The sequence below is a fragment of the Parasteatoda tepidariorum genome, chromosome 6 (genome assembly GCF_982258835.1).
Source record: "Parasteatoda tepidariorum strain Cologne lab strain chromosome 6, Ptep-v5.0, whole genome shotgun sequence".
Taxonomy (NCBI): Eukaryota; Metazoa; Arthropoda; class Arachnida; order Araneae; family Theridiidae; genus Parasteatoda; species Parasteatoda tepidariorum.
In genome coordinates, this window is record NC_141760.1 from 65,341,661 (window position 1) to 65,355,488 (window position 13,828).

General features: G+C 28.4%; 1 protein-coding gene across 1 annotated transcript in view; it reads left to right on the top strand.

Moving 5' to 3' along the window:
• The window catches only part of LOC107439542 (acetylcholine receptor subunit alpha-like 1), a 131,287-nt gene extending 118,726 nt beyond the window's left edge, over nucleotides 1-12,561 (top strand). The window contains exons 5-6 of the mRNA XM_043050920.3: nucleotides 3,587-4,399; nucleotides 11,127-12,561. Of these exons, the coding sequence (XP_042906854.1) occupies nucleotides 3,587-4,399; nucleotides 11,127-11,309 (996 nt within the window). The 3' untranslated portion in view covers nucleotides 11,310-12,561. The remainder of the gene's footprint in view (nucleotides 1-3,586; nucleotides 4,400-11,126) is intronic.
• Nucleotides 12,562-13,828: the final 1,267 nt, after the last annotated feature.

The following is a 13,828-nucleotide window of genomic DNA, read 5'->3' on the forward strand; positions in this document are numbered from 1 at the left end:
TATGACATTTTCAAGAATGCAACAGCAACTATACAGATTATATCTGTAAGAATAATGCTATCGTTAGATTAAAAATGGAATTATTAAAACGGCTATGTCTGAAATAGGAGATGGCCCTTCCTACATAGCTTTATTCTTACATAGCTTTACATAGCATTACATATCTAACATAGCATTACATATCTTACATAGCTTCTTTTTTATTGAGAATTATTTTTAAATGAAATTATTTACCATTCTTGTTTTCATGTTAACCAACCATGCTTACAATGATGAAAACATTGTTTGGAAGTATGGTTAAAAAAGTATCTATATATTTTTTTATTTTCAAATGAATAATTGAAATAGCAAATCTTTTTGGAAAAGGAAACAGTTTGTCCTATTCAATTCCAAAGCAAGAAATATAAACTGGAATTTAATAAGCACGTAATTCTTAGTATATGGCTCAAAACAAGTAACTTTTTGTGTTTGTTTCATTAAAGAATTCAAAAGCTCTAGGTAGCAAAAAAGTACGCTAAATTTATTATTTCTTTCTTGTTTATAAAGTGATCAGAAAAAGTATAAGAGCGCGTGAAAAATCGCTAATTCTTGATTCTTGTTTGCGGAATCGCGGATAAATTTAAATAAAAATAGGAGTAACATTAAATCATTTCTTGTGTAAACTAAGTAAAATTTTCAAATATTTATCTGTTTAAATTTACTTTCTGGTTTTTAAGTAGAAATGATATTGGAAAAAAAGTAAAGGAATATTGCTTTTTTCTTCCCTAATTATTGAAAATTTGCATATTTGAAAACAGAAAATGACATTCCCGGGAAAAAAGATCGGTTTGTGAAAAAAATATCGCACTTGTCGACTTTCACTCTGACATTTGAACCAACTCAGCTTCAACTTAAAGGAACTCATATTTCTGAATTTGAAAAAAAAGGAAAATTGTTTCTCTTCAGAGAATGTAGATCGGGAAATTTAAAAAAAAAATCAAGAGCTATAAAATGATTGGTTCTTAATTTTCTTGCATGGAAAAAGGATCTGGGAGACCAGAAATTCTCAATCGTGAACAGAATGGAATGATTGTAAAGAGAACTTTCCAGAAAAAAGGAACTTCAAATGAAGTTAGACAAAATTTGAACTTACTATGTTCATCAAGAAAATATTTTAATAAAATAATATTTTAAATTTCGAAATATTTTAAATAAACAACTTCATCTTTCTTATCGAAACTTTGTGCCACGTCCACCTCTTACAAATCAGAAAAAGAGTTAATTTTGAGAAAAAATGCATTTCCCTCATTAAAGAAAGGATTAATGTATTTTTTTTTTTTTTGCAAAAAATATTTAACCCTAACGGAACTAGTGGTTTACGTTATTTTTGGTACGATCTACGAAAAACCAAAGATATGTATTGCAAACGACAATATGGTGGTGGCTCAGTAATCGTTTGATCCGCTTTTGCGACAAATGGAACCATTTTAGTAGTCTTTATCAACAGTAGAATAAATTCGGACAAATATGTTGATATGCTAGAATAAAGTTTTTTACCTGAAATGCCACTGATTACTTATGGGGACTAAATTTTTTAACAGGATAATGCTTTGATACAGGTTTCTAAAAGCGCAAATCTCTCGTTTTAAGTTGATTCTGTAAATTTAATTGATTAGCCGGCGAAGAGTTCTTATCTTAATCCAATTTAAGACTTTTGGAGAAATGGCACGCGATATCAATGTAAACAGGATCTTATTTTCGCTATCAAAGACACTTCAGAAAAAATTTCTGTAGACACTTTAAGAAATCTTTTAGGATCAATAAACTCTCAGCTCATTAAAGTGATTAAGAGAAGGTAGTTTTCTTGATTATTGAGGAAAATTTTAATTATTTTAGAGCATGAGCTTAAAATATTTTCCATATTGATAATTTTTGTAAAATCCATTTTTTGAAGCAATTTTTCTATGCGCTATAAGTGTTATTACGAAATGTTATGACAAAAGCCAGACATATTAAAATTAGTCTAAACTAACCTGATACATATAAAAATTACATCTAAATGAAATGAAAATTAACCTTATTTTCATTAAATTTAATGTTGTCCTTGTACTTTTTTCAAGCATAGTATGTCTTGAGTGGGTTGCTAAAACAAGTCAGTAATTTGCATTAAATTTTTTGAATTAACATTTTCTGCATTAATACTCTAACTACTGTAAGTTCAATGTAAGTAATATATTTCACATCAAGAGTATTCCTTGATTTTCTATAATGTAAAACTGCACAGGTTTCTTTCTTGTTCTTCTAGCAAGTTGATGCAAGAAAAAACCAACAAAATTTTTTTTTAAACTCTGTTGTTACTAATTACGTATATATTTTACAACAGAAATCCAACTTTAAGGTTCGAGTGCCCCATGCTGAAAAAAAAGCTTTAGTTGTAAGAAAATAAAAAACAACTGCACAAAAGTTTATTTATGAAAGCAAAAAAAAAAAGGTACACGTTACTAATCAATGTATGTTCTATTTATTTATTTATTATTTTGAAAAACATTCTTCATGGAAACTATGCATATTATATTCATCGTTACTTGTTTATAACTTGTATATTCGTTACGTGTGTTTCATTTATTATTTTTATACAAAAAATATACATTTTGCTCTGTGAAAAAATTGCAAAATTTTTAATCTTTGAATAAAATTTTTTCGAATTCTGCTGTTATGCTAATTACGCAGATATTTTACTACATAAACCCATCTTTTACATTCGTATGTCTCTTGCAGCTAATAAAACTTTAGTTATAAGAAAAAAACAGTTGCGAAAAAGTTTGGTTATTACTGCAAAAAAAAATAACTCACGTTATGAATCAATTGAAGCTACATTTATTTGTTTGTCATTTTTTAAAAAAGAAAACATGCTTCATGAAAACTACGCTTATTATTTTCATTTATTACTTAACATAATTTATAATAAATGTATTGTATTGTTTGTATTGTATGTATTTTGTCAGTCTTCGAATAAAATTTCACTGTTACCAATTACACAAATTTAAAACAACACAAACCCAACTTTCAAGTTCGTGTGTCTCACGCAGCTAACAAAACTTTAGTTGTAGGAAAGAAACAGCTTCACAAATTTAGTTATAACTGCAAAAAAATATTATATTAATAACAGTACACGTTTTGAATCAATAAATGTTCTATTAATTGTTTGTTATTTAAAGAAATGAAAAATATAATTATTATTTTTATTTGTTACTTGTATATAATTTGCATATTTGTTACTTGTATGCAAAAAATATATTTTATTGCCCGAAAAAATTGCAAAGCTTTTGGTCCTTGAATAAAATTTCACAAACCCTGTTGTTACTAATTACGCGGATATTTTACAGCATGAATCCAACTTTTACGTATGTAGCAAACAAAACAGTTGTAAAAAAGTTTAGTTATTGTTGGCAAAGAAAAGCAATTAGCATATGTTAAAAATCAATGAATGCTATTTTTATTACAACTGTGCATATTATTTTCATATCTTACTTATATGTAACTAAGAATAAAATTCATTTTATTGTTCTAAAGATATTACATCAGACATCTTTCTTAATACTTCCAGGTAGATTTGAAGCACAAGCATCAGCGAGAAGAAGAACCAGAAATACCAATAGGTATCGATCTCAGCGAATTTTACCTCAGCGTAGAGTGGGATATAATGGCAGTCCCGGCCAGAAGAAAAGAACGTTTTTATAGCTGCTGCGAAGAACCCTACCCAGATATCACATACAACATTACCATACGAAGAAAAACACTGTTTTATACAGTAAATCTAATAATACCTTGCGTTGCCATATCTTTTCTATCTATCCTGGTATTCTATTTGCCATCTGATAGCGGAGAAAAAGTATCTTTGTCTATTTCAATCATGCTATCTCTGGGAGTATTCTTCCTTCTTCTATCAGAGATAATCCCGCCTACTTCTCTGACTGTACCGTTGTTGGGAAAGTACCTCTTGTTCACCATGATCCTGGTGTCGTTCTCAGTTATAGTGACCATTGCGGTACTTAATGTTAACTTCCGGTCCCCAGCAACTCACAAAATGGCGCCTTGGGTGCGGAAAGTCTTCCTCGAAATTCTGCCTAAATTTCTTCTGATGAAAAGACCGGAAGATCCACAGGAATCGTCGGACACCTCCGGCACGAAGCCAACTATCTTGAGCCAGTTTAATAACGTGGACATCAGCGATACCGTTCCAGGTGCCATTTTGGACAGAGAAAGAATCGTTGCGAGTGAAATAGAATGTTCCTATATTGATAGTCACGATTCCAATCTTCAGTTGGCTGAGAGGCAGGAGGATGAAGAAATGGAAAGGGCTGTCCTAAATGTTCGATTTATATCGCAACACATGGAGAATTTGGATTCCTACTCAGAGGTAATGATGAGTTTTCAGTAAATGGAAGGAATTTTTTTAGTACCTAGAAATGACTTAAAAGAAACTTTTAAACAATTTAACAAAAAAAATTAACAAAAAAATTTAAGCAAAAATTAAAAACAAATATCAGTTTTAGAATTTACTTTTTATAAAACTTAAGAGCTGAAAAAAATTTTGGAGTAAGATTTTTTTTTTCAGATCTTCACTTTAAACTAAAATTTAGCCTTAAAAACTGAATTTAAAAAAATATTCTTGTATTAAAATAAAAAAATTAAATATTAGCTGCAATTTTTTAAAGCCTATTAGGTCATGCCTATTTCCGTGTGCCGATTACATTTTCGTTAATTGGAATTTTTTTCTTTCTAATTTGCGAAAAAATGTATGGTCAAAACTGTCAGAGTATGATAAAATTTCTGGGAATTTTTTGGTCTATGGGAACACCAAAAATCTGGGATAGTGATTTCATAATGATTTTGGTAAACGTTTTGATAATGTTTTTGGTAAAATTAACTATAGAATATGTCTTCATAATATGTGATAAAATTTGGTAAATGTGGAATTTATTAAGATACCTTAGCATCGCTTAAAGTCATTAATTCGGTCAAATTTACTTTTCAGTTTTGTATAATTTTACTGAGAGGGTAATAAAATATTGTATTAACTATATGCACATGTCTTTGAAAATTAAAAAAAAATAATGACTTAGAATCGCAAGAAAAAGGAAGTTCTTGCACTGATTATTTTTATATATACAACTCTTTACTCCAGCAATTTAATTGTTAAATGATTACCATTAATTCTCTATTTCATGAAATGAAATAGATTATTATCTTCGTTTTTACTTTTTAACTAAATATATACATATATATATATATATATATATATATATATATATATATATATATATATATATATATATATATATATATATATATATATATATATATATATATATATATATATATATATATATATATATATATATATATATATATATATATATTATTTTCAGGGCTGTTCTGTTTCCTAAAGTGACATTCTAGAATTTTTTTAATACTTACAAGGAATAATCGTATTTATATTTTTATAAATTATTATATATTTTTTAACTGAGCAAATATTTAAAAATCTGTGATAAAAATTTTTAAATTATAAACTTAAAACGTTTAAATTATTAAAAACCTGTAAACAATTATATCATTTAATTAATCGATTGATAATGTTTACTTTTCTACATTTTTAGTTCTCAAAACATTTCCAAACTGAATTTCCAATCATAAAAGAGATAAATAAAAATTTAATTTAACTCATAATAATTGTCATTAACTTTTTTACAAGCATTATATATTTGACATAACAACTCATCTTAATATGTCCAGTAACTATAATGTTACACAATGGTTATAAGAGCAATCAAAGAGTATTCAAATCGCTCTTGCTAAAATTTAGTTTTATTTCTTATAATGAAGTAGGTACTCGGAAGCAATGGCACTTTATTAATTTTTTCTTTCCACAAAAAGCACATTTTCCATCCATTTTCATCCCTTCATTAAAGGAAGCTTCACCGTGATTGACTGATTATCCATGAAGAGCGAATTTCCGGTAAGTTGTGACCCTTCATCCGGTAGAGTGTTAAATGGTACTTTAGAAAGCAGAAGCTTCACTTTTAGTTACTCATTATGAGTATCATCTTTTATTTAACAGCCTTTTTTTTACCATCAAAAGCTTAACAGTATTTATAGGTAATCATATTGAAACAATGTCTCTTTTTTTATATATATATTAAGATATACTTTTTTGTGGCAAAAACAAAATTGTTGGATTGAAAAACTTGATCAAATGATACAAATTCCCTTTTATGTGAAAATAGTTTGTAAGTTTTAAATAGTTAATAAGACATTTTACTACTCATAATAAATTTTGCAATTTAGTTTTTATTGAAAACACGCTAAGTGTATTTTTCGTTTAATTTAACAATTCAAGTAATGTATATATTTTCAAATAGTTTTGGGAACTATTTGATTCTTGAAAATTATAAATGTTACTCTTTTTTACTATTAATTATTTTAAATTCACGATTTCTTAACTGTTAAGTTATTGTGACCTTCTTACGTTGAGTCATCTCCAAAATCTGAGGTAATTCTCTTTAGACAAATGATCAAGTATTCTGAAGTACAAGTATTATGAAAAAGGTATCTAGGAAAATTTCCATATTGCATGGTAAGGACATTTCTGGGGGGGAAATACCATAATCCTGGTAAGAAAATATCAAAACCATTCATTTTGTAATATTTCCGTTCATATAGTAACGGCTTATCGAAAGGTGTTGTTTTCAAATATATAGTTTTTATTAAAACACATTTAGTAAAAAATTCAAAACTGAAAAGTAAATTCAACCGAATAAGTGGTTTTTATGTCCTGCCCTAACGTTATCATGATTAAATTAACAAATTTTATCACATTAACTAAATTTTATCTTATTTTTTAAAATCGTATATTACTGTTAACTTTACCGAAATCATTACCATAGTGCTTCAGTAAAAATTACGGAACTTCTTGGTGTTATCGTAGATCCGGAAACATGGTAAGTTTCTCCATATTCTGGTTGTTTTGACCATATTTTTTCTCAATGAATATATGGAAGACTTAAAACGCGACATGAAAGACTTAGTGATGCATTTCCAACATTTTTCCCAAGATGTGGCTATAAAATTTTATCACACTAGTCTATTACACACACAATACTTGATATTTTTTTCCAAATAGGTACGACATAGCTGCACAATACATAGAAACATCTTATTGAAGAGATAAGAAGTCAAGGTTTTTCCCCCAAAAAGCTCTTAAAAATGTTCAAAACAATTTAAAGTAAGATTCCACCTTATATCACTTCAAGTTCTTCCCATATGAAGCTCATTTAGAAAAAACATAATGGCAGCGAGAAAAGCAAACAGAAGCAATCATAATGAGATACTTAAAAATGTGCACAGCAGTAAATCTTTTCCTACTTGTCAACTCAGGCTACTTAAATGGTTTAAATTCAACTCTTTTCAATCATTTAAGTCATAATAAGTCACAATATTTACCAGAGTAAAATCATTCAAACAACCATATGGGCTGCAATAGTGGCACAACTCAAAACACACGAGTTTTGGATTAAGAACAGGTGTAAATATGCAAATGCACATTCCTTCAGCAGCAATACTGGCACAACTCATAATACAACTTGAAGGCAATTTTCGTTTAAGCAAAATAAATCATTTCTTGTGCATTTTCCTTAGCATGTTTTCTTAAAAGTTTCCTTTTACAATAAAACTGAAAAGGACATAGATTATGACTAGTTTGAATAACTAAAAAAAACGCCCTTATCTCTCCATAAGCTGATCTTCCATCAATTTTTACGGCTTAATGTACATTCTCACTTTCTATTGATGCATTCTCACTAAACTATTACATTCTCACTAAACTATTGATATTTTTACAATAGGTATAAGGTACCAAAAACATCTAAATGATACCTGCTAAAATATCTCAACAGTAACTTAAAAAAACATGGATACATTACTATTTGCATGATATTTACAAAAACTCCAGAGTAACTGCTTTGGTCCCTGAAACAATGTTCAAAAAATTTTCTGCCATGCCTTAAGCAAGCAGTTGTCACCAAGAAAGACTGAATGGGAATTCTAGTCGATTCAGATTTGATCTGGTGAAAAGGGTGACAATTTAAGTGCGGTAAAAAACGCCAGGATTATATGCCTAGTACAGGGATGCCCCAAGCAAACTAAAAATGCAAACAGTGGTAAAAACTCAATTCATTTTTATTTATTTATGATCTCTTTAAATATTCAATCGTAAATATTACTATGGTTTACATTTCGAATAATTCACATTCAAAGCAAAAAGATTCTGTGTATGCACTTTCAATAGTAAATTGGGAAAAAAATATGTTAGAAAAAGTTTCTAATTTTAATCTCTTTTAATGAAATTTTGATTTTTATTAGTCCCTACTTTTTGTATTTTTATTCGCCCGTGGAATCCTTGCTATTACCATTCTTGAGTAGTCTTGGCTCTAAGTTGCATAGTTAACATAGTATAATCAACTTTCTCGCACAAGCTTGGATACTTGTTTGGGTCAATGTTTAGCATAAAAAATATTTTAAAATTCTTGCTAATGAGATAATTTTTTTGTTATTTCTTGCAAACCTGTAAATATTAAGAAATTCTACCAATATTATTTAATATAATATTGCAAATATAGGATGATTTCATTATTACCGGCTAGATGCCAGAGTAGTTAGCGAGTCTGATTTCGAAGTCAATGGCTGCGGTTCGAATCTCGCTGAGGGCGTCGATGTTTCTTTGTGTGTTGTCCCATGTTATGTGAAGTGTGAATGTGGCCCACCCTATCATCGGTTATCTGTGGCAGTGTGGCGTAGGTAATATTGCTCGCCTCCGTGACTTTGGTTCACAGGTGACCACTGGGTAATGGTGCATAATACACATATAAATGAGCAACACTTCTATTATCTTCTAAGGCGAAGAACGAAAGTTCAGTGCCTGCCGTTATTAAAAAGAAAAACTTTTTATAATTTTCGTTTTAAATATTATGCAAAAATATTGAAGCTTCACAGAAGGAATACCTACTACATTTAAATATTATTTGAATACATATAAATACGGTAAGTAGAAATAATACATAATAAATTTTGAAATATATGTTAACTAGAACGAAAACTGGGAAATTCCTGTTTTAGAAAATTAGTAACCGAAAGCTCAAAAGGATAATTTCTTTAAAATTTACTTTATTGCTACAGAATTGCGAAGAACACATTCTCTATATTTCAAATCTTTTTTATTTGTATAAATTTAGAAAAATATAAATTCTTTAATGTTCATGAACTAATAATTAATTTCAACTCCTACAAGATTTTTCAATAAAATAAGCATATCATAAAAGTGCAACAGTGATTAAATTAAAATCTTTCAAAATCATTTAGAAAATATTATTTCAGAGAAATAAGAATTCCTAAGATCATTGATATAACTCTCATGAAAGATCAATAACGTTTATTGATCTGTAGGGAAATTAATTTGTCAAATCCCCTTTACAATACCAGTGAAAGATAGATTTAGCCTCCCTTCCATACATCACTGAAAATGCGGTACTTCAGATTTTCAATCCCCTTTGCGCAATATATCTTTGCGCTACACCCCATTTTTATTCTTTTTCTTTTTACTTCATTCTTTCTTTTTTTCCCCTTTTTTATTTCTTTTTTTTCCCTTTTTCTTGATCGAGGCATTGAGTATGACGTTTGTCTTAGAACGTTTTATTTTTCTAAATGTAATAACAAAATATTTTAACTTTTTTTTCCCTTCTAAGATCCTTTTATCCTTCCTTTTGAGAGTATAAATCTTAAAAAAAAATTCTCAGTAAAAATGTTTGGATGAAATAGTATTAATAATAAAAATTAAATCTTGAGAAAAAATAAATTTCAGGCTATACATACTTAGCTATTTGTCACAGTTTCTATTTTGTTTCAAGGAAATTTCGTCCATTAGTTATTTATTATTTCTCCTTTTATTACCTAATATTTTGCTATATTTATAATAAAAATATCTAAAACATTTTACTATTTACTAAATATTTTTAATGTTTAATATCATATTAAAAACATAAATAGTTTTGTTATTAGTTCAAATAAAAATCTAAATTACATTTTAAAGTGATATCATAATATTCTAGCGTTAAAATATAAGTTTGAAATCAAAACTAATGCATTTTTTTTTCTTAATTCCTCCTATTTTTAAAATAATTTTTCTAAACTATTAAATTACATCAAGAAAAAATTTATTTCAAATTAAAATATCTTTAGTAAACTTAAATCAATTAAAAAAATATATATTTTATGCTCTCTTTCTGTGTTTAAAATAGCCAAAAATGAAAATAAAAAAGCACAATTTTTTTCAAGTAAAAAAATAACTGCTCATCACCATTATTAATTATCAACTTATTATATCCTTTTAGTTATTGATGGATCCTAACATCATCCAGGCATAACCTCAATTCAATCATTGACATACAGCCCCCATTTAATCATTCACTTTTAACCTCCGAATAATCCCCCACATTTAAGCTACATTAATTACTGACATCTTATCTCTAAAAAAAGAAGATTAGAAAAAGTTTAGGTGTCACAACTCTAAAATTATAAAAAGTGTTCCTTAAAAACCACATTCAATATTTATTTTTTGAACTTTCATTAAAAAAAGAATAAATATTAAATATCAATTCCACAAATTAATAATTAACCGGAAAAAAAACGAAAACCCTATCAAAATCTGCCAAACAACAGAACAGTAAGTCAAACTTAATAAGCAACAAGACTTGTTTAGTGGCAAGCAACAAGTTTAGAAAAAAAGAAATGAATTGAAAGACGATTAATAGAAAGACCTTATAGCTTTAGCCTCCATTTAAACATGTTTTGATGTTTGTCATATTCGCTTTTCTCTACTGTATTTTGTCCGATTTCGTCATCGTTTTTGGTTTTTTCTTTACTTAAATATTAGTTTTTGATCTCCAAGGTGCATACCATTTTTGTTGTTTTCAGTTCAATAAGTATTCTAAAAACACGTACTAATGGAAGTCTTTGTGGAATACTATGCATATCTCCTCAGTAGAATAGTAAAAAACACTCCAAATAATAATCAAATTTTTTATTTCTAGATTGAAGGTGATTGGCAATACGTGGCAATGGTTCTAGACAGACTTTTCCTTTGGATATTTTCAATAGCATGCATAGTAGGGACAGGCTGCATAATTCTTAGAGCACCAGCTCTTTATGACGACAAAATGCCGATAGACGTCCTATTTTCCAGAGTAACACCAAGACTGAGACATGTGGACTAAATATTGCATACATTAGTACAAAATGAATTTAGCATCTATTAAGCAACAAAATCAATTATTTTCAGACAATGTAATATATACAAATGCAAATGTAATAGTTATAATTTGCATTTATGTGTTATGTAGTTATGAGATAATTTTAAAAGTCATAGTTGTAGTTGGCAGATACTTTTTAAAAACAAATATTGCAAAAAAGTTGAATTAAATATATCTTCAGTAGCTTTTAAGTAGAATCGTATGGTTAATTTTTTTTTAACTCTGCCCTTAACTTATACAGCGCAAGAAGTCTCGTCTTCGTTTCAGAAATATGTTTGAAATATTGTAAAGCATAAAAGCATTTTTGTATATCAAAAACATTGAATATTCTTTTTTCTAAATTTATAAATGAAAAAGAAATGCTTATACTTTCAGCGTACATGCATACTTACAACGATTAAAACAATCGTAAACATTAATGTATCTCTAAGAAATCATAATCTAATTGTAAACTTATTGATTGAAAATCAATATTATAAAATGATAAAAAAAAATTTCCAAGCGAAACTTTAATGACATATTTCTAAATGATTTTCATAAACAAACTACTTTAAAAACTTGGTATCAACTTCAATTCAAACTATACAGTGCTGAACTTAATAATTGCTTCTACGAGTCTCAGCGGCAACCAAATTTTGATTGAATTATTATTAATGTAGATAAATGCACCTCAAATTTTAAAACAAATGAAATTTGAAAAAAATAACCAGAACAATATTTTAAAAAAAATTAGCAATTAATAAAGTTAGGTTAGACAAAAAAGGCAAATCAAATGTACACTCAGAAATAAAACTCTTACTTTTGACGACTCAACAATCCTTGATCAGTATTTCGTTAATTTTGGGAATCATTTCGTCACGAAATCACCGGATTTGTGACGAAACGTGAACTCTCAGTTGTATGACAAAATGTTTCCTCTATTCGAAACCTCTTCATACTGCAATATGGGAAATTTCTAGCTACAATGACGAAACTAGAAAAACGACTGGACAATCGAAAGTAAACTGACGGATTACGCTACAAGGTTTATATGGTAGGCAAGAAGTTGAGATTGTACCAGTAAGATCCAGAGTTCGAATCCCTCTTCGGGCATGAATGTAATTTATCTGTCTGTTCTTGTTGTATCGTGCCATTTACGTGGTGCTTACGTTAAAGCGATTATTAAAAGAGGTAGATACATTAGGCACTAGAAGTTTATCTTTATTTGGAAAAAAAAGAATGACGAAATATTTCTTCAATTTTTACGAAATTTGTTTCCTCGAAGAAGTAACGATAGTTATTTAGTCACTTTGACGAAATTTTTACTCGGAGACTGTTTATCAGGAAACAGCTTCGTCAAAAACGATGGAAATTTCGTGATAATCGAGTGTCCATTTTTTTACAGTGTAAGCATGTAATATAATTGTGTCAGTGAAATTAGAAAGTCTGTGCAATGATTATGTCTTCAAAATAAGTGTTTAAGCGAAATGAGCTGTCGGTGAAACGATCATATTGGCAAAATGAGCTGTAAGCGAAATGATCGTACCTGCTAAATGAGCTGCCAAAGTAGTGATTGCGTCAGCGATGTGAGGTGCCCACAAATTGATCGCGTAGGCTACATGATCTCTCAAATCAGACGCATGTTGTCTAAAGGGATCGTCGGCAAATGAGCTGCAGAGGCGATTTGTAGGGCTGTAATGTAATATAGTCGAAAGTTGTAGGCAAAATTAAATGTTTTTAGAAAATACCAGAGATATTATGAAAAAATCACACTTTATTTAATAAAACAATGCCAATATTTCTGAAACAATGATGGGATTTTTTGTTACATGTTAAATATATCAAAAGTAAAAGTATTGAGTGAAAGCATGAGCTGCTATACACTGTTGGTTTTAAAACTAACAAATTTTATTTATTACAATATTTGTTGCTGTCCGAAATAATTATATAAACAAAACATGACTTAACAAAACATGATTATTAATAATTTAGCCATTGATAATGTATATCATTTTCGCATTTAGCTTATTGAATTTTTAGTATATATCTAGAATAATAATGGTCGGACCAAGTATATAGCAGTAATCTTTAACCTTCAGCATTTATTAGAATCTAGTAATGTGTTTTTTCAAACATGGTTTTTTCTTGTGCTAATATGATGTTTCATCAAATGTGGCAGATATATTGTAAGTAAATGTCGTGCACTATTTAATATGTACAACTTCCAATGAAAATTATGAAAAAGACTTTTTCATTTCACCAAAATTCTATTCTGCTTTTGTTACACATAGTTCAAGACTATTCAGATAGTATAAAATTCAAAATTAATTGTAATTTTAGAGACCACGACAGAATTTTTAATCTGGATTACCATCTATTTACTCAAAAGATTCCTAGTACTTATAATTTTGATTTGCTTACCTAATTGTTAAAATGTGCAAAGCAAATTATCAGATCCAAATTTATCTTAAATTTGAGTTATGGTTTGATTTAATATCGGATGA